We start from the raw sequence: 27972 nt of genomic DNA on the forward strand, positions 1-27972 counted from the left end.
ACAGAATTAATACTTGACCATTTAATCTCCACTAAAAAATAAGCCTCAGAAAGCATAAGAACTCAGCTTTCATACTTGTTCAACAAACTGTATCATAAAATCATACAACAACCCACTCAATCTAATTAAACTCCCTGTAAATAAAACACACAAAAGTCTTTCAGCAGTTAAAAGGCATTTAAATACCCACCAGACAGACAGTGAGTGAAGGGCTCCCTCAAGCTCTCCTGATTGTCATGCTAATAAGAGTAACAATAGAGTGCACAAGAATACTTCCAAGCTTGACAGCTCTCACTATAAGCAAATTATTGATTGGGGGTGTGTAGGCATTGACTCAATGCCATGCCATGCCATACACATAACAGTCAACTGACTGACGGCACCAACACATGTCTAGTGTGTGCCTTACACTTTAACATTGAAATTATTAGGAGTGCTATTTCTCATGCTGTCAGGGAACATAATACTGGAAATATCTATTTGTAGCACGGCATCAATGATGATCACTTAAATTTGTACATGCGTTTGTGTTGTGAAGATGACCATTACATGTGATGTAATACTTAATAACAACTCTCACCACTATGGATCGTGGAGTACATCATCCGCTGACTGTTTCGTCATGGATATGTTATTGCATGTTGTTTTATGATATTATTTTGATCTAGCAGCGGGAATATATACTCAATTCAAATATGGATCGAGAATACAGAAATGGTACACCAGGCTCACCTGGAGCCAACGGTGGTGTTAATAATAACATGGCTTTACAAGTGCGAAATGGCACTACGTCCCCGCCAGGGGGCGCCACTGCTAACACAAATGGTAGCAGTGGACGTGCAAGACCGTTTTTAACATGTTACGATACCGATTCTGGTGTTGTACTAATTGTTGCCAAACGTGCTTCTATTGCAGCGAGTGCCGAAGGACCTGCCGTCGGCATGCTGAGTTTCAGCGAGTCGTATGGAGGCGACGTGAGCGGTGCCTACGATCCTGGAATGGAATCCGATACAGACGTGGATGTGGATGAGATACTGCCCTTCGACGGTGTGCTGAATTTACCAGGGGCCATTCAACGTCCTCTGGAATTTGTCTCATCTCACAAAGCTTCGCATAAAACACAACTTGTGTCTCCGAACCGCCCACGTAAATTTGAAACACCACCTACTGCTGGTACACCACCTCCGAGTCCTCAGGATGGAATTAACGTCCATCGTTATGATGATGCTCATGTGCTTGAGAAAGCTGTGGAAAGTATCACAAAACCACAAGAAGAAGCGGTGCCTTTTATCAATCTTCTCCCGGAGAATAAGGGATTTAGAAGTTTCGATAAGAGAACCACAATAACTACCAAAACAACTGAAACAAAGGAAGATAGCCCAGTTGATGTCATCCCCGCAACCACGCCTGTCAAAATGGTATCGCGCGGAGTGGAACCACCCCGTTCCCCGCCGGTATTCACAAACTTCCTAAACAACTGCCGGGTGTGCGAGGGACAACCCGCTAAATTTGATGTCACCGTAACCGGAACACCCAAACCGGAGATACGGTGGTACAAAATGGACATCAGCTGAATAACAGCCCGCAATCGCAGCTCATTATCCGGCCCGATGGGTCCAGTAGTTTAATCATTCCTAAGACATTACCAAAGCACTCTGGAACTTTAACGTGTAAAGCAGAGAATATGGCAGGACTTGCATCATGCACAGCGAAACTCACTGTTGAAGGTAAGAAGCTATTTTTTAATTTTTATCCCTGAGGTGTTTCGTTCCAGTTTGATGTAAATTTGGCATTTCCACTGTGTCCCATTTAGGCATGAGATCGTTTGAGCTACATGTACAGAACAAAAAGGTTTGCCCTGTTGTTGACCATGGGTGGGACATAGGAGACCTCCTCCCCATTTTGGGCTTTCCCCCTGATCCATTTCCCCCAGTCAAAACAAGAAATCAGAAAAATGTCTACTTCTATATGCCAAAAATGCCTGTACCCCCTGAAATTGGCCCCCTCCCCTACCCCCCAAAACATTTCCTGGTGCCACTACTGGGTTACATAGATGGTCAAAGAAACTTACATCAAGCTGGACCAAGTATAATTAATATTATGTAGGAGCAAGCAATATGTCTTGGAGAACTAGTTGTAAAATATTTTACTAAATAGCCAATCCAGTTGATTTATTCTCTCCATTTTCATATTGCAAAAAAAAAAAAAAAAAAAATCCCCATTCAAGAAAAGGATCAGATTAGGCAATCAAATTCAAGTACAAAATTGTGCAAGATTTTCTTTTCAGGAACAAAGCAAACAATCAAACATTCTTCTTTGTCAAGTTTATTGACTATTGATTGCTCCTAATCTGCTTATCTAGATAATGTAATATTTTATTCCAGGATTTCATTAGTTCCAGCTCAAATTATTCTAAACTCTTTGTGCATAATTTCATAGAATTGAGTAGCATCATTTGGTTTTGATCAATAATTCTTGCATGATGGCATCAAAGAAATTGATTGGTAACTCAAGAACTACATGACCTACTGAATCACTTTGGGTTCAGTGACCTATGTGTAACAATACTCGGTATTGTAGTATAACTAAGTAGTATCTTAGGGCCACTACAGACTTTTTAGTGGTTATAGAATATCCGATGCAACATGTCTAGTTATTTAATCTATTCCCATTTTGTTTTCAGTAATGTTTAATTTCTATTGAATGCATGATGATGTAAAATTGATAATTTTAATATATTTTCACCGGGCATTTTACATAATCGATTTTATGTAATCAAACATTTGTTAGAACTTAAACATTTATACTGGAAATAGAATGGGAACAGATTAAATAACAAAGACATGTTATATTGAATATTTTACATCAAATACTTTAGTGTATTTCTGGTTTTTGGGTGTGTTTTTTTCTGACACAAAATATTTTAAAAAAATAAAAATATTGAAGGCACAACAAAACAATTAAAAACGCAAACCAACAAACCAGTAGCGTAACTTTGGTTTTGGGTGCCCGCGGGCATTAATAGCTGGGTGCCCACTGCTGACTGGAACCAATGGGCACCCAAGCTGAGGGGGCACCCTTCAGGTGCCCCTCAGCTCGGGTGCCCGCGGGTTTGCACACCCTGAGCCCATAGGAGTTACGCCACTGCAACAAACCAAAATTTTCAACAACTGGCACTGAATCCCCAAATGTGTGTTACTACATGTGTATATGTACAAACCCATGGCTTATTATAAAGACACATTCATTTCTATGGATCAGATACTTTTGTTTCAAAGAATGTGTTTTGTAGGGAAAAGGGGGAAAACAGAATAAAACCACAGTGAACCAAAAAAACATGGCACAGAACCAATTATGTAGCGTCTGTGGCGAATGGTAAATAAGTACAGTTTAATTTATTCCATACTACCAATCCGCAACAAAATGGTAATATATTTTGCATTTGCATTGTATAAATTGTTTGTCCTCTACCATTATGTCAAATCATGACTTTCTGAACTTTTCTGTCTTGAGTATTTCTTGTTTGTGATTATAAATTATGTGTATACAGAAAGTTGTTAGTCTGCCACCAAATTTTGAAAACTAAAAAAAAAACTTCAGCAGTTTTTTCTTTGCTGCACAACAGAATACCTACCCTTATTTTGAGATTCCTGAAAAGGTTTTTTTAGAATGTTCGCATTTTAAATTATGATTTAAAAAATAAAAAACAGTGAGTTTACAAGTTTGTAAGTTGGTTTTAAAACTTATTTGAAGTGATGTAAGAGTGAAATATTCACTACTTTTTATAGTCCATGTTATGTCTAGACTGAAATCTTCGAAAACAATGTTTTTCCATTCATCCATCCATTCATTCTACCTCAAAAGTTATCATGGAGGACACCATAGAGCTGTGCTTTATGGCTGACTTGGGTCATTTGGTAAATAGTAAGCCATATTTACTCCAGGATTCATTTTAATATTAAAAGTACAATGCAATGTATCTGTTTACAAATGGGGCCTCTTGGGGTAGAGTTGCATGCAATCAAAATATTGTACGTTTTCTTTATTAAATGTTGGATGACTGGATTTGCAAAATACTGTAAAAGTAGAAATTTTCAAGCTGCATTTATTTTTGTGTTTTTCGCCTTCCAAGCTGCTATCACAAAAATAACAAAGAGCGAATATATTCCCTTTGTGTATAGGCCAATGTAAGGAAGCTTAGAATAGCGAATTTAAAAACAAAGGATATATACAGTTCGAAAATGGTAAAACACAAAAAATAATCATGTGAAAATTTCCACTTCTACAGTACACATAAATGTATACAAATTTTGCATATCAAAAGTTATAAGGGTTTCACTTTACATTGTACATGTATAAAGATGAAACCTATAAATTAAGTTTCTGTTTTACCAAAGTTATCCGGGGGTCACTCCCATTGTGGCCTGTACATCGTCGCGATAATCAACTTTTGAAAAGCACCCTAAACAAGGATTAAACCCTTGGCTAAAACGATACCCTAAACAGGGATTTTATTCCTTACATCAAATTTCATTTTTGCGTATTTAGCAATTGCAATTTTGCTACCCTTTTTCCCCATTTTTCTTGTTTTTGACACCCTAAACACGATACGTGCCTACCTACAAAAAACCGACCCTTTTTACGCGTTTTCATTATTGCGGAGGGTGTACATGCCACAATGGGAGTGACCCCCCTGGGAAAGTTATGGGCCACATGCAACAATGAAGAGTAGACAGTGGAAACTCGTTAATACAAGCTCTGATAATACAAAAAACCTGATAAGACAAGCTTGATTTTCAGGTCCCTGGCACTGAATCCATATGTAATATGTGATGGATAAGACAAAATCCTGATAAGACAAACTAACTTTTGTGGCCCCACAAATTTCGTATTAAAGAGTTTCCACTGTATTAAGAAATCAGGGGCTGCTTGCCCTCCCTTCTTTAGAAAGGGAAAAAAGTATTTGGATGGAATTGTATAATTTGTGATCTTGAAAATAGCTTTTTGGTGGTGGGCATAAAGAAATCACTTTTCTCACCTTATTAGGGGTTTTATGTAGGCCTACCTATTCATAAATGCCAAGTCATAGAATCCTCTCCTCAAATTTTGTTCAACATAAATGAAAACAAAAAGTTGATTTACTTCAACCTGTTTTAAAAACATAGCAGAGAAAATGGTATTTTAAAGTTTAACCTTCAAATACATGTAGGGTAGATGTGTAAAATTGTGGCTATAGGGTCTGTGCATAAAGGTAGTCTAGATGGTCTGTGTTGTTGCAACCTTACAAATAAGGTCATTCTTTGTTTAAAGGATGGAATTAAAGAGCATCTTATTTCATGCATGTCAACATGATGCCAACAATGGCCTCATTTGCAAGGTTTGTGACAAACTATATAATTTACCAAATCATTGCCAAAGAGGGCTATGTTCAGGGGCGGATCCAGGAATTTTTGATAGAGGGGGCGCCTTTTGGTCAACGACGAAAAAATGGTGTTAAGGGGGTTACCCCCTCGAAAACTCAACGGTTTTGGCCCATTGTTTGCCGAATTTGTTAATTTTTTAAATTTCTTTCATTTTTTGTATTTTAAGTTGGGCCGGCGCCCTTTGCTAGGCAAAAAATAGAGGGGGCGCGCCGGCTGCGCCCCCCCCCCTAAATCCGCCCCTGATGTTGGTTTTTAAAATTATCTTTGAACTTCACCCATGGGCACAGTCAGGATTGGGAGAAGGGGGATTATAGAATTTCCTAAAAGTGGACTTTTTTGGCTCATATAGTGGGATATATTTGATGGGTTAATTTTTTGTAATTTTATCAATTGGGGACAGTTTAGTTGGTGTTTAATTTGTATTTCCAAATATATTCACATTTACATATTCATGTTATAAATATTATAAATATTTTCACGGGGTTAAAAATTTGTGGTTGCAGTTGCCTGTTCGAGAAAAGCGAAAAAGCGAAAAATAAAATCCCCACAAAAATTTCACACTATACAGTAATTTGGACCTTCTTGGGTACATTTGAAAAGAAAAAAAAAAGTATTTGTTAAGCCCTTAAATTTTCTTTGTTTGTAGCTTAAGATATTTTAATCTGTTTCTGGTTGTGTAAAGCGCCTAGAGGCATTTGCATTAGGCGCTATATTAAATCTGTCTTTATTATTATTACTATTATTTGTTTTCGAGAAAGTCAATTTTTGTCAGTTCGAGAGGAGTATCTGAAAAGTGGACCTTATAACCCTAACATGCCTGAGTACTACAAAATACTACTTGATATGCGATGTTCGTGCGTGCATCCCACGTGGTATGATGATGCAATCACTCTAAGTGATATATATAGGCGCGGTTTCGCTGGCCAGCGAAGCCCAAGACCTGTGGCAAAGTGTCGCCGACCCAGTGCTTGGCATGCGAGGGGTCTCGGGTTCAAATCCCACCCAGAGCAAACAACTTCTTTCTTTGTTTTCTCTCTTTATTCCTTCCTTCTTTCCCTTCCCGTCACCAAAAAGCCCCTGGCGGTTTAGGGTTAATGTCAATTTGAGAGGGTGCAGTACGCCCATGCACCCCCCTGACCTAATTTTAGCCTCTATGAAAACACTAAATTTTGTAGATGGTGGTTGTCCACTTGTGAAAAAAAAAAGAAATTACCACATGCCCAATTTTTCATAAAACGGAAATTATGTTGTGTTACAGTACATACACTTACACATGTACTCCAGTTTTATATCTGCCGATTTCATAATCAAAGTGTGCTGCAGTTTGCAGTAATGTAATAAGCTTAGGCCTATACATTGTAACTACCAAATTTATCTCATGCAGATGCAATGTACAGGGGGATATTTTTAATCGGGAGTATGTAAAATAATAAAAATATTAAAAATAGTCAACGTAATTATATAGCACAGTCCATATACTTGGAACTGGTAAAATGGACCTATGTGACTTGCAATGAACCTATGATTTCCAGGCTAATGTGCAATTACATGTAGTACAATATATTACAAGTTGATTGAAATTTGGACTATTATAATAATCAAATATCTAATATCTAGTGACTGATGTTTAAGGTAGCACTATTGGATATAGATTTTTCTAATTCAAATATGGCCTGTCAAAATAGCGCAAAACCAAGAAGTTCGCAACAGCTTTTTTTTATTTTTGGGATGCATTGTTGCCAGATAATTGTCTAATTATATATGCCAAAAAATTATGCAAAGTCAAGTTTTTAGATACAATTAGAAGAGCTATTGTGCTTAAACTTGGTACATGGGTAGCACATGTAAAATGCAACAAACCTATTTCGTCTACCCCAAGGACCAAAAATTAGCAGTTGGGAGAATAACAAGAAAAATATACCTGGGTCTTTGGGGAAAAGGGGGCCAAAACAGAGTCTTTGGACAGCATTTAAATTATGCATATATGTATATCTTGAGTTCCCCCCTGCTGCACAAAATTTCACTATTTATGTGTATTTTATTGTTTTAGCAATTTATTTTTTGGAAAATTTGTCAGTCAAATCGTGGTGACATCTCAAACCTTGTCTTATGAGCTCTTATGTGAGCCATAATGCAATGTCTTCAAACTCAATTGATTATTCACAACAATTATTACATAATGTGTCCTCAGTAACAAAAGGGTGTCACTCTTTACTTCATTCACTGGAGGTCATTTCTCAGAAAATCCAGACAAAACAAATAGTAGGCTACAAGAAAGTTTGGACCTGCATATTTTGTTCATTTTTATACCACTACCAGTCCAAATTGTGTTGGATGACCTACAATGTACAATAAAATCTGAAGTGAAAAGGTTAAATGAAGTTTTGTCTCAGACATTTTAGCCTAAAAGTTGAAAGTTGGGTTTTTGAATTTTCCAAAATGTTGATGCTGGTGGACAGCCAAACAACATCGGGTTGTGTGAATTAACAGGGTACACATGAGTTCCCTCTTTTGGCTTAGTTTTGGCTTTATAGTTGTAGGGCTATTGGGCTATTCCAGTTGAAATCCATACACCCCATGTTGAAGACATGACCTTAATCTTAAAAGTTGCTGATTTTGCTACCTACATGCTCATTGATTTGAGCAAAGGACATATTTAATGGTTGGAGACTGGGCATGGCTAATCATTACTGTACTTATTAAATGGGCTTAATGGTCTAAACCTTGGAACACATTATACATATTCAAGATCTGCAGACCAATAAATATTGAGATAGCAGAATTTAAGACAACCAAAACAATAAACGAATAAATATAAATAAAATACATAAATGAATAATAAATGAGTAATAAGTTCATATATTTACATTGTAGGGATGCTAGGGGTGGGTATTTGAACATCAGTGACCTTTTTATATACATGTATACTGCGCCAAAAAAGTATCCTTACACTTGGAAAAATAATCACAATTTCAAAACTGAACAATATTGGGGTAAATTTGTTTTTTTAATAGATGCGCTATATAATCTGCAACTAATATGACACTACATCGAGTCCAATGTGACCTCAAGAAGTTAAGTTACAAGCAATTGAATAGATGAAGGTCCAGATTTAAAAGTGAAAACTGGCCTATATACATGTACAAGGCGCAAAAAGATTCCAACAAGCGCAACAGAGAGACAACACAGTTTCTTCAATGAAGCTTTATTTAAAGCAGTTTTTATTTTAGTTTTTACTTCTCTGTACTTTTCATAACTTTCATTTTATTTGTCAGTTCTTTTGTTTCAGTTTTCTTTTGTTCCTTTTGTTTAAATTAAAGGCACACACAAATTAGCCATTCACCACTCTCAAACCAGATGTCTAGTCCATGGAGTTTTGAATAGGCCAGTTTGCCACTTTTAAACTGGACCTTCGTTTAATTAAATGTTTGTAACTTTGCTTCTTGGAAGTCACATTGGATTCAATGGGGTGTCATAATGTACCGGATTATATAGTGCATCTATTAAAAAAACAAATTTACCCCAATATGATTCAGTTTTGAAATCATGATTATTTTTCCAAGTGTAAGGATACTTTTTGGCGCAGTATATATAGGAGCTGAGCAAAATTATAAGTGACTCGGCTAAGCGGTTCTCGGCTGGGCGCGATTACCTGGCTGATGGTGACTGTACCCACCAAGTTTCATGCCTATATAACAGTTTTACTAATTTGACCTCAGATTACCACTGGTGACCCCAAAATGACCTTCCAAAAATGTGGCTCTAAATGTTGACTCTATCCACCAATTTTCATGTCCATACCACAGTTTTTACTAATTTGACCTCAGATGACCCGTGGGTGACCTTGGATGACCCCAAAATGACCTTCCAAAATTTTGGCTCTAAATGTTGTTTGTACCCACTAAGTTTCATGCCCATATGACAGTTTTTAGTAATTTGACCTCAGATGACCCCTGGGAGGGGGGCCCAGGGTCAGATGACTTAATGAACATAAACTTCTTGCAAGGACAGAACTACACCCTCCCACCGAGTGTGGGCCCGTACGCCCTACGACGGGTTCATGCGACAGTTTTTAGTAATTTGACCTCAGATGACCCCTGGGAGGGGGCCCCGGGGTCAGATGACTTAACGAACATAAACTTCTTCTTGCCAGGACAGAGCTACACCCACCCACCAAGTTTGAGCCCCGTATGACCTATGGTGGCCTCACATTAGCAGTCACAGACAGACAGACAGACAGATCTACAGACAGAGAATAGCGTATTATTATATAGACTAGGCGGTTACCCGTATTTCGCGGTTCTCGGCTGTCATAGTTATTGGCTTCTCAACCGTAGGTCTGACAAAAAGGTCACAATGGAACTTTTGTTTGTTAGTCCAATTTCCACCTACCCACCAAGTATGAGCTCCATAGGCAATGTGAAATTTTTACCTTTTTGACCTTTGACCTCTTAACCGTAAGTCTGAAGAAAAGATCACCGTGGAAACTTTTGTTTGTTAGTCCAAGGTCCACCCACCCACCAAGTTTGAGTTCCAGAGAGGCAATTTGAAATTTTGACATTTCTTGACCTATGACCTCTTAACCGTAGGTCTGACAAAAGCACTGTGGAAACTTTTGTTTATTAGTCCAAGGTCCACCCACCCACCAAGTTTGAGCGCCATAGGAGCAATTTGAAATTTTTACCTTTCTTGACCTTTGAGCGCCATATGCATAGGAGCAATTTGAAATTTTTACCTTGACCTTTTAACCGTTGGTCTGACGAAAAGGTCACCGTGGAAACTTTTGTTTGATAGTCCAAGGTCAACACTATGACATGGCTAGATTTGCCATTTAAGGTATTTGAAATTAGACTTCAATTGAACTTGACCCCGTCCTTGACCTTTGACCTTAAAAAATATAAACTTGTTCTTCCTCATACCAAGCTGCACCCACCACCAAGTTTGAGCCCGTATGACCTACGGTGGCCTCACATTAGCAGTCACAGACAGACAGACAAACAGACAGAGAGACAGAGAATAGCGTATTATTATATAGATGGTAATATTTTTTGTAGAAGTTGATACAAAATATACAGTGGAAGTCTAATTAAAACATTTTGGTAGGCCTATATTAAAATGATGATGGCCACTTCATGAGTAATTGGACTAAAATGTGTACGATAAACTTGCTAAATAGGTCTACTCATAAATAGACCTGTATCAGACAGGGCCCCCTTAAATATTCATTTCTAGGAACCTGTTGTTAGAATGAGTGGGTGTCTTTTCTTTGATTTTTTTATGTGAATTTAGATACGTAATGGGCATTTCAGCTCAGCATTCCAAGGCTACAAATCACTAATGCATGCATGGCCGGGGTCACTCCCATTGTGGCCTGTACACCATCCGCGATAATCAACTTTTGAAAAGCACCCTAAACAAGGATTTAACCCTTGGCTAAAACGACACCCTAAACAGGGATTTCATTCCTAACATCAAATTCATACCCTAAATTTCATTTCCGCGTATTTAGAAATTGCAATTTTGCTACCCTTTTTCCAATTTTTCATGTTTTTGACACCCTAAACGCGATCACGTGCAGCAGATCGTGCCTACCCAAAAACGACCCTTTTTACGCGTTTTCATTATCGCGGATGGTGTACAGGCCACAATGGGAGTGACCCCCCCGGGATGCATGGGCAATTTGTAAGCTTTTGTAATACTGTAGGCCCTACAATAGTTTAATATTGTACCATGTAGCATAGCTGTTATAATGTGTTATAAAGTTATGACATGAGAAAACCATGGGAAAACTAGCACCAACATAAATCCCAATACAAAGAATGTTTGCATTTTATATTCACAGTCTCTTCACACTTCTAGTTCTAATTAAAGAAAATACTTAGCTATGCAAAATGCAAAATTAAAAAAAAGTTTTATAACTGTGTTTTTAGCCTACTTTTGCCTTGATTTGGCTGCATTTTATTCTGATAATTAAACAAAAACCCTGGTACAAAAGGCCTAGCACATAGCAACATGCTAGAATGTGTGCTGCATGGTTTGAGAGACAAAACATTTGTTTTGCCTTTTGTAAGTTTCATGTGCAGTTTGGGAGTATACATAAAAAACGTTTTCCATCCGTATGACAATTCCGACCAAAGAAAAGTAGTGGAGGACACCCACTCTGCCTTATGATCAGCAGTGTTGGCAAAACTTTTCGCTGACAAGGTGTGGCAACTTGGCTTGCCAGGCTGTGGTAAATGACTCAAAAGTATTTCTGAGACTCCAAAAGTGCCTAATAACAGATATTTACAATTTATGCATTTTGGCAAATTTAGAAATTATAATATAATATATCAACCCATTCACCAGATAAGCTCTTTGACTTTGAAAACTTAATGGGAAGTTACTGACCGATAAATAAGTGGTCACAAAACCCATTGTTATTGCAATTTGGAGCTTCACAGAAAACCTTTATAATTAGGCAAAATTGAAATACGTCTAATTACTGCCGCTGCCTGACCATAATGTACTTGCAGGGATGCCCGCAAACATGGGTTGCATTTTGTTCATGGTATATCAATGACCACTTTTTCTAGGCCAATATATACATTTTCCTATTTTTTGTCAATTTGCCTTCCTGCTGTAGCCAAAAATTTGGAAATTGACCAAAAATGAGTGGAAAAGTTGCAAAAACAAAAAAACAACAACAATTTTTGTCTTTTGGTATATCGGTGGGTCTTAAATTCTTTAAAAATGCCGTATTTCGTCAAATAGTCGCCCCCCTCAAATAAACGCCCCCACCACTTTTTTCAACCAAGATGTTTCAAAAATGCCGATATTTCCATGCTATCTTGTGTAGTAAGCTTACCAAGTTGTGCACATGGTCGGTAATAGCGTCAATAATTGGCGAAAATCTGGATCAGAAACCCGGAAGTGAGCCAGAAGTCAGTGTTTCTAGTTCATAATTCGTCATTTTAGCGTGTGTTTTTAGTTTACCTAATGCTTTTAACGGGAATTATCGTTCTAAAATTGACCTTGAATAAACGCCCCCCTTGGGAAAATGTAACGCCCCGTGACGAACGCACCTCCCTACCCAAACCAATCTTGTCCACCCCCCTCGGCACCTATCCCACCTTATGACTCCCTAATATGCTCAACCTAGCTGATCCCCGGCCCTGATCAGATGAAAATGTGTATTGATTAGGCAATCTCTTGACATCCTTATCCTGTCTGAGTGGTCCATGGTTCACCTGCTAAAGTATTACCACAATGTATATATTAGGGATCAATGCATTTTATAGCCTATAGGCCTACATAGGTGACCCCACATAACAAATAAAATTCAAATTCAATTTTAGCTGAAGACTTTATTAATTAAAGGAGTATTTGGTGATCCTAGCATCCTCTTTTTATGACATTTTTCAGTAGATATCCACGGAAAAAGCTTATTCCCAAAATTTCAGTTGATTCCGATTTTGCGTTTGCAAGTTATGCATGATTATGTGTATTACACTGCTCCATATTGTTCTGGTATACCAGTATTCAAATTTCACGATATTTTTGCGAAACGAATTAATTTGCAAGAAATATTTGGTACATAAACATTATGTAGCCAGAGGTTTCCAGTGGCATAAAAATCTCAAATTTTTTTGAGAAAAGTGGGGGGATGAGGCTGTGGATCACGAAATGCCCTTTTAAATTACACTTATTTTAGTTTTCTTTTCCATTTTTTTAATGCTCCACGGCTGTGTAAAATTGTATTTATTTGGATGGTTATTTATTGGTTTATTTTTTGATAGTAAAACTAAAAAGAGCCTGGGTAAAAATACTTTTAAAGCCACAATTACAATCTTATATTATAATATGAAATTGGTTAATTCTTTTATATACAGAACAAACAGTCAACAAAATACATTTAGTTTGTGACAAAATTGCACCCTGCAAAATTGTTACCTGCATCCCACAACATATGCACCCTGCAAATCAGTCACACCCATGGACATAAAATCCTGGGGGACAGGGGGATGTGTCCTTCTACATTTAGGTAAAATTACAAATATTTTGTTCTTTTCAGCCACTTTTTGACAATTCAGGCCGACCCCCCCCACACACACATTTTAAGACATATTGACGCTAATGGGTGCACCACTTGCATTTAAATTTGATGTTAAAATTAGTACATGTTTTACATAGGCCTATGCCTACATGATACTATATAAATATACATGTAGCACAGATACTGAACCATCGTGGTGGATGATATTGATGCAGACTACATGTACATAGGAAGTCATCTATCAAAGCTATAGTGTTGGCTTCTTTGAATTAGTCAATATTATCAATAATCATCAATATTAAAAAGAGCCTCTGCAGCTCTTTGCCAACCAGACCATGTTAATTGATTATAAATGTATAGGAGCAGTTACTAAACACACTAAATGCAAGGCTTTGAATGTTTAATACATTTTCAAAAGGTCATATTAAACTGTGATCAATTGACCGGAAAGGGGGGGGGGGGTATTTTCCCAAATTTTCCAAATTTGCCATTTGCACCCCTCCCAAACAAAAATCCTGCATACTACCTGTAAAGGGCTCGGTCACCCACCTTTGCACAGCTATTTACTTTGAGGACTGTTAAAACTTAAATGTCAACAAATGTCAATTGCCATAAAATTTGTATTATATCACACACAAAAAAAAAATCAAAATTTGTGATATCTGCCGGACATTCCTTTATATTTTTAGTATCCTATTTGGCATGTCTGATTTGCTCTCAGGACCTACAAAAAATACTGTGCAAAGGTGGGTGATGGAACCCTTAATGAAGCAATAATGAATTCTATTTTCCCTGTTCTGAAATACATACATGTATTTTATGTTGTCAAGTCCTCTCCAGGCTTCAAACCCAGGTTTAAAAGTAAATGACCTGGCCTTGTTCTGCTTTTGTATGCTATGTTTATCCAGAGTCTATGGTTTATCAAGCATAAACTGGTCAATCAATTTCTGTACATGTGGAGCAACAAAAAACAAAAAACAAAAAAATTAAACCCTAAAAATGGTCCAAACCTATAAGAATTGAATTATAAAAGTGTTAAATGAGGTTAAGTCCTTATAATAATGAGTATAGCCTTGAACATCAGTTGAACTGTATACTATAGTAATTTCATTGACTGGTTTACAATTCCCTGGAAATATGAATTGGTTTGGTTTCTATGGTTTCAGTCATAATTACCTAGCTGTAGTTTCACTAGGATTCAAGACATGCTCATCTATATATTAACCCCAATACATTTACACATTCATTGAATGACCTTTGAAAATTTGGGTACAAAAACTCATACTCTGCAACTTGAGGTCAAATTTTGCACTATGATTGTTTAATTGAGATTATTGAACTATGCCATTGGGATGAGGCCATTGTGGTCCATAGTGTTTTTAGTCGTTGTAAGTTAATTTGTGTTTCAGTCCATTTACCATATTTGTAGCCATTTGTGATAGACTGATAATTTTATTCTTTATAATTATTTCCTGAATATGAGAATAGTAAAAAAATGTACATGTACATGTAGGATTCATGTCATGAAGAGAATCTTTATGCTTTTCTGGTTTCTCTTTCTGATGAATTACAATAGTAATTCCTTCCACAAATATATACATGCAGTTTTATAGGGAAAGACTTAGTAATTTGTCTGAACATAATACAGTATGAATGTTTACCTTTTACAAACTACAGGCTGATAGTTTGTAAAAGGTAAACAGTGGTGTGTCCAGGGGGGCTTTGGGTGCTGAGCCCCTGGCACTTTGTTAAAATAAAACATGTAAAATCAGCCGTTTTTTGGCTGATTTTCAATCAGCCGTGTTGTTATCTATCATAAAAGAAAGTACCATCAATTTACAAAATGCACACATTTATTTAAAGTAAGGCCCAATATGAGAACAAAAAACACTTATTACAAAATTGTATGATAAATCAAATATAACACTGACCAACCTAAAATATAAAGTGGCACAGTGATAAAACCATTCAGATATATTCTGTGATCAACAAAAAATATATGCAGATGTAAATAACACTTAAGCCATCAGATAAAGGTGGCATGTTAACACTTAAAATACCTCTTCTACAATTCAAATTTGTAGAAATTTCTGTCCAAAGTCTGACTGACCATCTAGTGGCTTTGTCTCGGTAATTAAAGGTAATATCATCTTCACTGGCAATTACCAATGACTTTATACCGGTTATATGGACTGTGTATAGTATTTGAACAATACTCTATGGGTATGAGATTGTATAGTAACTTTGCTTAAATATAAGTCAAAAGATTGCAAAAATGAAACACTAAGTATAAATTTAACCTTCTAGCTTCTGTGTGTAATTAAGGAAAATTACATTTAATGTTATTTGATACAAAACTCATAGTGCTTACAATTAACACTTGAGTTTTGAGGTCAGATTTAGAGCTGTGAAGTGTGAAATATGAATTATTTTGGCTCATACATGTACATTGTATACATGTACATGTAGTTTTGTATCCGGAAACTTTTTTGTAAGACTACCAAAATGAGAAAAGTTCAAAGGCGAAGGTACCCTATTTAGTTCAGGTTCTCTAAAGAAATGGGAGTTTTGACTCCTAGATATTTTTTATCCAGGACGAAAAAGAAGTGGGCCAAAAAACAGTTTTTTGGGATTTTGGGCCAAAAATTAGCATTTTGGCCCAAATTTGACCTCATAGATGAACTTATCAAGTCTTTGCCATTCTAAATATGTATACTTTTATATACTTTAGACCAACAATTTAGCAGTTATGAGGCCCGAAAGTTTCCATAATTCCAGGGTTCAGACCAACCTTAAACTATAGAACATGTTGAATATAAACAGGTTAGCAAAGACCCTGGTGTTCACAAGATCATTCTTGCATTATATGCACAGCCAGGTATTTATTCAATTTTGTTTCACTTTGACAAGTCGGGGAGATAAATAAATAAAATAAAAATATATCCAAAGCCAATGTTAAATCTCTTACTTCAGTGGCTAATAAGATCACCATTTCTGCCTAATGACAAGTTCGTACAGCATATTTTTTCTTGTGAAAAGATTATACATGTACATTTTAGTGAGTCATATTTGTTTTAATTGGCATGAAATATGTGACACTTAGAATGGTTTACATTGACATGTATTACAGATATACAAACTATTTTATGTACAGAACCATTATGTGGTCGAAATTGTTGACACTCCTACAAGTCCACATACAGCATATAAACACTTCAAATTGGTTGTCTCACCTCATTTAATGATCAATTAAAGGCTAATTAATGACACATACAGGCTGTATCAAAATGATTGGTACCCATCAGTTTTAATGTTTGTTAAAAAGCCTGCTTCTCCCAAATATTATGTATCCTCTTGAGGTCACAATTTATAGTTGTATGACCATTTATAACATTTAAGTACAAATTAGGTAAATCTGATGTTGTATTTTGATATGTTAATAATTGGTGGAAACTCTTGGGTATCAATCATTTTGATACAGCCTGTACATATATTATTTGCTTACTTTTTGAATATTTTGAGACACAATTAATTAAGAAATTGGCCAAAACTGAATCTTAACCAAAGTTTTTTCTTATTTTAACCCTCAAATTATTATTTTACGTTTCAGGAGGTCTTGAAGTTCTTGAGTTTAAGGCTAAAGTTCAAAGAATGATATCATGTTCTTGATGCTACTGTAGTCTAACTCTTGTTTGATGCTGCATGTATGATATGTGAAAATGGTATACAAATTAGATTAAAACAGTTCCTCAACTGTCATATAAAACTTTCTTATACTACAGATCAAATATATCTACCAAAATTAAAGTTGCATAATAGAAAGTTGAATACTGTTTCAATCTAGTTTTTATTTTCCATCAATACCGTATTTCGTCGCCTCCCCTCAAATAAACGCCCCCACCAATTTTTTCAACCAAGAAAATGCCGATATTTCTATGCTATCTTGTGTAGTAAGCTTACCAAGTTGCCCACATGGTTGATAATAGCGTCACTTTTGGGCGAAAATCTGGATTGGAAACCCGGAAGTGAACCAGAAGTCAGTGTTTCTAGTTCATAGCTCGTCATTTTAGCGTGAGTTTTAAGTTTACTTAATGATTTTAACGGGAATTATCGTTCTAAAATTGACCTTGAATAAACGCCCGTGGAAAATGTAACGCCCGGGAGTTTATTTGACGAAACACGGTATGTTCAGTCTATTAATTTATTAGTATTTTACTAACTATTTCGTACTTAATTTTAAACCCCGTCACAGCTCCGACAGCACCTGCCCCGATGTCCTACAGCGACACGGAACAAATCCAGAGGGTGCAATCGCGCACCACAACCCGCATGCCGGTCAAAGTAGAATACTCCACTGATGTAGAGACAAACCACCTAGACCAGCGACCTGGCCGTACCAGCCCACCAACTATTACATCACATATCACCAGCCAAGATGTGTTCGTAGGAGGAACAACTCGATTTGAGTGTGTTATCACTGGTAGACCCAGGCCTAGTGTTAAGTGGTTTAAGGTAAGACTGTTTATACAGTTTAAAGCATTAAATAAACCAATACTCTGGCTGTGCCTGTCCATCAGCCATTACTTTATTCATCCTAACAAACGCACCCAAAAGCCTTTAGGACTTGCAAAAATGGTTCTTAATAAGCGCCCCCATTTTCAACTCAATATACAATAATTATGAAGAAAAAGGCCCTGGAATGCAAGCTCAATTTACCTGACTTTAGGGGCTGTGTAATAATTATGAGCCCTGGTGGGAGGGTAAAATGGGGAGCAAGAAATTTTAGCGAGCCAAAGGGGGAGGCAAGCAATTTTGGCAAGCCGAGAGGGGTCAAGCAATTTTGGCACACATTCATGGGGTCCCATTTAAATAAATGGCTCTAAAAAGGCTTTGGAATACATTGCGGAAATGCTTAAATTTGCTTATTTTCCTGCTCGCTGCACTTGCAACATATATCTAGACCATATAAGGTTTGCAAAAATTTAACATGTGCAAAGGAAGGGCAAAGATTTTTAGCAGGCCGATAGGGGGGAGTATTTTTTGGCAGGCCAAGAGGGGGGAAGCAATTTTTGGCCCCTTATCATCATGCAGTTGCCAAATTATGGCTCAAAAAGTCAACAATTTCATCCAGATTATCAATTTCATCCAGATTACCAAAATATCCTTTGGTAGTATCTCTATATGGTTTATCTCTCTTTTTTGAATCCAAAATGTTTATTAAACAAGTCATTTTACAGAAATCACCTCACAGCTTGAATGCTGTATGGGGGCTACCATTTAGTGCGAGAACCAACAGGAAAAAAATGCAAAAAATATGCCGTTATTGTGCTTATGTGACTTGCTAAACTAGTAAGTCCCAAATAACTGTTGGAGGAACTACTTGTTTTGAATGTACACCCAGTGTGTTTTTACATAAGTCAGTTTTATTAAATGTAACATTTTAAAGGCCCATTCAGTGATTTGCTCATCCGGACGATCGTAAAAATCATCAAAATTCAGATTTTGGTACCTTTGTCATTGTCATAGATGTGCTAACATAGCCTGTGAGTGGTTCAGCCAAAAGCTGTGTATTTAAGACAAAATAAGACATTTTACACGCATCTGTAATTTAGATACTGACAGTATCTAAATTAGCTACATGTATTTGAATGGGGCTTCAAGTTCGTTAGTACTGCTGTTTTTGGCCATTTTTTTACTTCAAAAATACCAAAGACAATTTTAATGACTTATCCTTCACTTTTAAGCAATTTATAAACAATTAAAAATTTTTTTACACTTGCACTGGGATCACTGAATGGGTCTTTAAGTAAGTTAAACTTTTATTGAAACAAAAAATGTTATTCAATGGATGTACTGACTTCACCAGTTCAACGACCCAGACATAGCATATGCAAGCCAAGATGTGGTAAACCTCAATTTTGGTCAAAGTTACTTATTTGACATTTTGGTATGTTCCATCCCTTCCATTTGTCCACACTTGCCCATGTGCTACAGACAGCTTGAGGCTTTCCCCAACACATGAATACCCCTTCTCTTAGCCGCAATCTGTGGCTCTAACTGACTTAAGCCTGATTCATACTCCACTTTGCGCACACAAAATTTTCTCCGTGATAAACCTTGAGGAGGAATTTTACGATCTCCACGATAAAACCTTTGTGCAATAAATTTACTCAAGTTGGATTTTGTTCAACTGGAACGAATATTCGCACTCGCTAAAAGTTTCTGATTGGCTGCTTGGCAGGCAACGCCGAGACATTCACCCCGGGCATTCACCTCTTCACCTTATCTAATAAAGAAAATCACTAAAACCAAGATCATATGTGAGCTGTGATCCATGACCACCACGGCGACTGATGAGTATGATTTAAAAATCGCCGTACAAAACTTTCCTAACTTGTAAAATATATAAGGAGTAACCAAAAGTGGGCATTATACCCCAACTGCTATAGACACTGATGGTATTCTAAATTCATGGGGGTATAAGATGTATTATAGCACAACCTTCATTATTAAGGGCCTTCATTATTATCTCCTGTGTTTAATAACACAGGAGATTTTACAACGTCCACATTCATGAAAATTTGCCTTTTAGAAGTATGGCGTACACAAAAGGTGGGCAGTCTTCAATCTGGGTAAAACCCAGCAAATTCAAAAGTCTTTTCCCACTTCGTGCATCCTATTGTATCCACCATATATCTCAAAGGCTAATGATGATTCTTATTTGTTTTAACATTCTCAAAAAATGACATTGTCTGCCTCTTTAATGAATTTTCAAATTGGGGATGTTTTTGAACCGTGTAGAAAACCCCAAAATACAACCACAGATCATGTATAAAATATTACTGTACTTTCAAGATGTAATTTACAATCACTAAAATCATCACCACACACAAGGTTTGGTAACATCAACAACGGAATAGCAACACTACTTGCAAAAAAAGAAACGAAAAATGTTTTATCGTAAGAACTACTTCGAATATGCAACACAGCCTGAAAGTGCTACTACATGTACCCTTCCCTATAACACAAAATTTTACAACTACACTTTGATCAGGTGGGAGTGCATACAACTACACTTTGATCAGGTGGGAGTGCATGGGTAATCTGAAGATTTCTTATAAAATGTGCACACACTTTTAACTGAAATTTGGACAAAAGTGAATAAAAGTCGGTGAAAGTATAAAGATGAGAGTATCATGACCACATGTTTCTGTTTCCTTTTTATCACAGAATGGCAAAGAGCTAACTCCTGATGGCATCCGTATCATCATCAAGATAGAGCAGTCAGGACGTAGCTGGCTAGAGCTCCGCAGCGTGAAGCCTGATGATGATGCTCAGTACATGGTGAAAGCTACCAATCCTGCTGGAGAGGCTAGCTCAGTGGCTAGGCTCACTGTCAAGAGTAAGTTTACAATTCAGGATGTAAAGCTGTCATATTTCTGGTTTTATTTGATCTTATCTATGCCTATACGCAGAATTTATTTTGGGGTGCGGGATTGCCAAAACGTGGATGATTTTCAAATGAAAAGTGCAGGGTGCAGACTTTTGGGGACTTTTTGAACTAAAGTGGACTTCCTGTCGATTTTTCTCCTACCTTAGCAAACAGTGGACCTTTCTGGATTATTTCCTCTTTTTACGAGCCTGATGATCTTATCAATCAAATGGCAAAAGCTACCAACATTATACTAGTTTTGTAGCTACGCTCTCTGTCCAGAGCGAATCAGCAATTTCAGGTTTTATAGTATATCCCGAATACTACATAGGCACTATAATTTCCTTTTTATATGGTAAGAACCAGTTAGCAATTCAGGCTATCCCAGTAGACCTAATAGGCCTTATGTCTAAAGGCCAGTGGCAAAGCCAGGACTTTTTCAGAGGGGGGGCCAAGACAACTTTCAAGGGAAGATATATAATGTGAGGAAAATGGTCAAAAATGGGCTGCAAAACACAAAAAGGCCTACAAATCTTACATTTCAGGGTGGTCAGCATCCCACAGGGGGATACATCTTATAGGGGACAGCTACCCCCTTTTCCCCATCCACCCCCTTGGCTATGCCAAAAAATATGTGTAGGTGCAATTTTCATGCGAAACATTTTTGAGAGTCCTGCCCAAATAAAAATAAATCCTACATACAGGCCTGAGTAAAATCCCATCATAACTGTTCAAATTAATCTAGTTTCTAACAGTAGCAAACCGCATCACTTGTATCTGTTCATAAAGACAGATAATTTATTTAATCATAGCCTTAATTTCCATATTGATTAGCAAGTACTACAGTTTTGAAGTATCGGTTGTTAGGGTAATTACTCAAAACAGATAATTACAAATGTAGTATTATTTACACACAAGTAACTACATGTATAATCAAAACACAAAAGAACAGACAACAACGAAAGTGATAATTTTTACTGTCTTAAATTTTCATAGTATAACAATTTGAAATTATTAATTTTTAATTTTATTCAGATCTAGACTTCATAAAAAGTTTTCATGTGAACTTAAAGAATAAAAATATATTTTTGTTTAAAGTGAAATTTTATTTTAGCTTGAAGTGCACAAGAAGTGTGAAAATATTGATGCACCCAAAAATGACTGCATCATTGCTTACTTTTTGTACCGGTAATTACACCACAATAGAACAGATTATACCTCCTGTGATCAGTGATTAATTATGCAAAATTATACACCATGAAATTAAACAACAGGTTGTCTAATTATGCCTCGCACATCCATACCAGTTGTAAAGTGTTGTTTATGCGTTAGGAAAAAGGATGTGTCAATGTGTACATGGCACTACTGTTAAATTTACATTAGAAGGTAGTTTATTTTCAATCATCTTAACAAGTAGAATACAGCTCAATAGGGGGAAAGAGGGGAGACAAGATGTTTAACTGGAGACAGTACCTTCCCTTTGCCCACTCTTGCCTATGCCACTGCTATGCTGGATCAGGGGGGGGGGTACTTTGTACAAATGACCATACAGGGACATGCCGCAAACATGGGTAGCATTTTCAGCCTTTTGGTACAAATGTATATCAATGACCCCTTTTTATATGGATGGTCCCTTTTCCAATATTTTTTCGATTTTCCTTCGTAAAATAACCCAATTTTGTCTCAATTTAGTCACAATTTTTTTAATTTCCCCAAAACAGTTGGGAAAATTGGTAAAAACTAAGACAATTTAGGTTAAATTTGGCCGAATATTTTGACTTTTGGTATATCGATAGGTCCAAATTTCTTGAAAAATTGGTATATTGTGGGTCCACTTTCAAATTCTCAGTGGCACACCCCCACCAAAACCAAACTTGAGTTGGATCCACACTTTTGAACATTAAACTCTCCACTGACCAGCATACATTAAGAATAAGGGCATTTTATTGTAAACAGTTAATGAGCGTATTCAACAGGTTGAATTTATTTTGTTTTGTAAGAGGTCACTCAATGGTTAATGTTTGATTATGAATGTCTTTACAATCCAGGGGCTAATTCTATTTACCAAATCCATTGTGAGGGTTTGTGTTGGGAAGTTTGCATGCATATTTCACATAGCTATGCCGACTGCAGTTTCTCAGAAATGAATTCAATATGTTAAATGGCAGAGTTTAAAAAACTCTCTTTTGACCAGTATACATTACAGATAAGGCTAATGGAAATTGATCATTAGCCCAGATCATAATAGTTTCCAATTGGACAACTGAATAATTGATGAGGTCACTTTTCATTATTCGTTATTATGTAAAATTTCATATCGCACCAGTCCAAGCTGTTGTATTGGCTTAAAACATGCTTTGATTATATCTGAAAGCAGTTAGAAATTGTTTTTATGAAAGTCTTTCCAAGCTTTGCAAGAATGGTCATTTCTTTTTACAACTGGATCACAAATAACATGAGGGATACTTAATATTTCATTATTAAGCCTATACTCTACCCCAGTTAACTTGAAACTGTTATGTTTGGAACAGATACTCCAAATCTTTTTAAAGAAAAAATGCATGTTATTCAAAATAATGTACATTTTGGCAAAAATTAAATTGAATGTGGTGGGCAATTGAAAACTTTGGATTCATGTTTACTAGCCAACAGTATTAGAGGAAAGTAGTATCAATACATTTTGTGTTAATTAAAAAAAAAAACTTTTTGTTGAATCTGACCCCATAAACATAAACACAAAATTGTGAAAAGACATTAAATTAGTAATGACTAAACAAGTTCTTTGTATATTTCAAAATAAGAATAATTTGTAAACAAATTTACACTGTAAGATTCCAATAGTAATATTTGTATTAACCAAATATTAAAACTTTTTAAAAGCCCTGGTAAAAAACAACAAAGTCCTATGATAATCTGAAAATAGTCTCTTTCAGATCCTATAAATGTTGCTATCTACTGAAGATAACCAATATCAGATTGTGTTATAAATTTTGCTATCTACTGAAGATAACCAATATCAGATAATGTGATAAATGTTGCTATCTACTCAAGATAGCCAATATCAGATTATGTTACAAATGTTGCTATCTACTGAAGATAACCAATATCAGATTGTGTTATAAATCTTGCTATCTACTGAAGATAACCAATATCAGATTGTGTTATAAATGTTGTTATCTACTGAAGATAACCAATATCAGATTGTGTTATAAATGTTGCTATCTACTGAAGATAACCAATATCAGATTGTGTTATAAATCTTGCTATCTACTGAAGATAACCAATATCAGATTGTGTTATAAATGTTGTTATCTACTGAAGATAACCAATATCAGATTGTGTGATAAATGTTGCTATCTACTGAAGATAACCAATATCTGATTGTGTTATAAATCTTGCTATCTACTGAAGATAACCAATATCAGATTGTGTTATAAATCTTGCTATCTACTGAAGATAACCAATATCAGATTGTGTTATAAATGTTGCTATCTACTGAAGATAACCAATATCAGATTGTGTTATAAATCTTGCTATCTACTGAAGATAACCAATATCAGATTGTGTTATAAATGTTGCTATCTACTGAAGATAACCAATATCAGATTGTGTTATAAATCTTGCTATCTACTGAAGATAACCAATATCAGATTGTGTTATAAATCTTGCTATCTACTGAAGATAACCAATATCAGATTGTGTTATAAATCTTGCTATCTACTGAAGATAACCAATATCTGATTGTGTTATAAATCTTGCTATCTACTGAAGATAACCAATATCAGATTGTGTTATAAATCTTGCTATCTACTGAAGATAACCAATATCAGATTGTGTTATAAATCTTGCTATCTACTGAAGATAACCAATATCAGATTGTGTTATAAATCTTGCTATCTACTGAAGATAACCAATATCAGATTGTGTTATAAATCTTGCTATCTACTGAAGATAACCAATATCTGATTGTGTTATAAATCTTGCTATCTACTGAAGATAACCAATATCAGATTGTGTTATAAATGTTGCTATCTACTGAAGATAACCAATATCAGATTGTGTTATAAATGTTGTTATCTACTGAAGATAACCAATATCAGATTGTGTTATAAATGTTGTTATCTACTGAAGATAACCAATATCAGATAATGTGATAAATGTTGCTATCTACTCAAGATAGCTGATATCAGATTGTGTGATAAATTTTGCTATCTACTGAAGATAACCAATATCAGATTGTGTTATAAATGTTGCTATCTACTGAAGATAACCAATATCAGATCATGTTATAAATGTTGCTATCTACTGAGGATAACCAATATCAGATCATGTTATAAATGTTGCTATCTACTGAAGATAACCAACATTGTATCAAGTATTATTTCAAGGATTTCATGTTTGTAAAAAGATTTTTTATGGAATAATATTATTAGTTGAGATAAAGACACAATTTTTTTCATTATATTTCTTAATATTCTTTTGGGTGAGTTTGGGTCAACTCAGCTAGTTCCTATAGGTCAGAAATTTCAGATCTTGTTCAGACTCTTAAAATTAATATAAGAATAATTTGAATTGTGAAATTTGAGGTACCACTTGTATCAATTGGTTATATGAATGATGAATCATAAATTGATGAGGAGATTGATTTAGCCAAACAATGTTCATTTGTTCATTTTCAAGCAACGCTGACTTGTTTGATCACAAACTATGTTAATCAGCAAAAATTAATATTCATTCTGATGTGTTCTTCTAATTCAAGAAATTTGCCACTCGCCTATCTCTAACTTGCCCATCTTTAACTTGCCGTTTACATATTCTTTTCTTGTTCACAGTTCAAGGTACAATAGACAGTGATCTAAGCGATTCTTCACATCAGATGAGACTACGAGTTGGCATGGACAAGAATCCGGGTCCTTACGTGCGTTTGATAAGCACCGACAGACAAAAGGGACCAATAATCCACCATGCTGCAAGACACACTACACCAATCAGCATCTCCGCAGCAAGCGACACATCCGATGTCGAGATGCACGAATCAAGGACTTACACTCGTAAGACCACAACCACGACAGTGACAGAAGAAACCAAAGATGACGGTGATGATGGTCGCAGACCACCTCGCCGCCCTCCCGGCGGTGGAGGCCCACCCGGTGGAGAGAGCGCATTGGTAGTACACCGATACCCCGTTGTGCCTGTTCCACCGATCAATATCAATATTAACATTGGTCTGTTCCCAGAAGTGCAACCTGAAGCACCTCGGTTCAGAGAGAGACTCAGCGATCAAGTGGTTACTGAAGGTGGTACTATCACCATCAGCTGTACAATTTCAGCACATCCGTTCCCCAATATCGCTTGGTACAAAGGGGATACATTGGTCAGGGATTCACAAGACTTCCAGTACTTAATCAACGGTAATCGAGTGTCGTTGAAGATCAAGATAGCGCTCCCACAAGATACGGGAGAGTACACGTGTAGAGCTACCAATATGTATGGATCTTCAACTTGCACTTGCCGTATCACCGTTTATCGTAAGTTTTCTCAATATTATAAATTGAATGAAATTGTACAGAATAATACACATGTACTGAGATGCTGATGCAACTAATGCAAGAGCCCTGCCCCAAGATCCCTGCAGGGGTGGGGGAGGGGGGAAGCATTAGACACATCAACATATCTCAGTACGATTACATTTATTAAGCTATTTCATACATAAGAATTATCCATTGATTTTTGCTACTTTCATAACAAAATGGTCACTAAAAATGTTTGAAATTCAAGCAAATTTAAATTCATCAAGCCACAAGAAAAATGAACACATCTGAAGCACTATGCAGAGTACAAGGAGTGTGCGCCCATGCAATTAATACACTTATTTTTGCTCTGATTGGTTCTCACTATCTAAGAGGATCCGATATGAATGAAATTTGGTGCAATTTAAAAAGTTACAAATTCAAACATATTTGCAGTTTGAATTCCACACACCTGGAGTGACCATCCCTGACCGTGGTCTCTTCAATTTGTAGAGTATTAAGCATGTAATTTCAGAGTAAATGATACTGCAACTTTTGAATTGCACCAAATTTCATTCTCTCATTAAGTCAAGCATCGAGCTACTAATAGAAGGAGATTCCACAAAAAAAAACCTAATCCACTCAATAGGGTTAAGCAGATTACGCTATTCAACGCTTGAATGGATTTAATCAGTACAGTCACTCAAACACGGCCTTTGATGTTTATCATCGTTATGCGACCATATCAATCGTCTATTAATTTTTTTAAATTTAAACCAACCACCCATGTAACCCGTACCAGAAATGGATGGCATTAGGCCCATTTGCATCGGTCACATGTTCTTTGATTGCGTTATTGTGTTTCAGAGTTCAAGTTGATTATTACTAGTGAAAACCTGATCGAATTCCCTCATTTCCTTCTAAAGTTACGATGAATTTATGTATTATTTCTGATCGTAATTAGTAATACTGGGGGATGTTTGTGGGACTTTTAAACCAGTGGAAATGATTTGGAAAGGTTTTTCGAGACTGGCAATGTTATTTCTACGATCCGCCAAGCTTGGCCATAAGAAATATTAGCGTTATAAAATTACCAGAAGTAAATTGTTTTCCACTTTTTATGGTCACGTCCACAATGCTTTGTGGGTAAAAATTATGTCATTGCAATAACGGTGGTTCATAACCAGCCAAGCTCAATAGATAAGAAGCTTAGCAAATCATCATTCATACCTGATTGCTCGGTATCGACTCATAACAATCATAGTACAAAGCGAACGGGGTTCATGGATTCTCCTTCTATTAATAGTTTGATGGGTCAAGTATGTATTTTTGCAACTGGTATGACGTACATAACCCAGTACTACCTGCCGCGCAGAGGGAGTAGAGGTATGTGCTGGTAACCCCACCATGGATAGATGTACTTACATGTTCCTCAGGAGTCATTGCAGAAGCATCCATTTAGTGATCCCTGGAAGATTTTTTTTATCTGTACAATTCTGCAACCCAGTACAACTGCACTTTGGTATATGTTGTATGTTGTACATGAACATACAAAAGAAGAAGAATCATGCT

The 27972-nt window shown here is 36.3% G+C and overlaps 1 protein-coding gene across 1 annotated transcript in view; it reads left to right on the plus strand.

Annotated features, from left to right (window-relative positions):
• The first annotated feature begins 695 nt into the window (after positions 1–695).
• LOC140167512 (titin-like) overlaps positions 696–27972 on the plus strand; it is a 281497-nt gene continuing 254220 nt past the window's right edge. The window contains exons 1-5 of the mRNA XM_072190818.1: positions 696–1418; positions 1535–1727; positions 17711–17970; positions 20689–20860; positions 25723–26418. Of these exons, the coding sequence (XP_072046919.1) occupies positions 696–1418; positions 1535–1727; positions 17711–17970; positions 20689–20860; positions 25723–26418 (2044 nt within the window). The remainder of the gene's footprint in view (positions 1419–1534; positions 1728–17710; positions 17971–20688; positions 20861–25722; positions 26419–27972) is intronic.

Source organism: Amphiura filiformis, chromosome 13, assembly GCF_039555335.1.
Source record: "Amphiura filiformis chromosome 13, Afil_fr2py, whole genome shotgun sequence".
Taxonomy (NCBI): Eukaryota; Metazoa; Echinodermata; class Ophiuroidea; order Amphilepidida; family Amphiuridae; genus Amphiura; species Amphiura filiformis.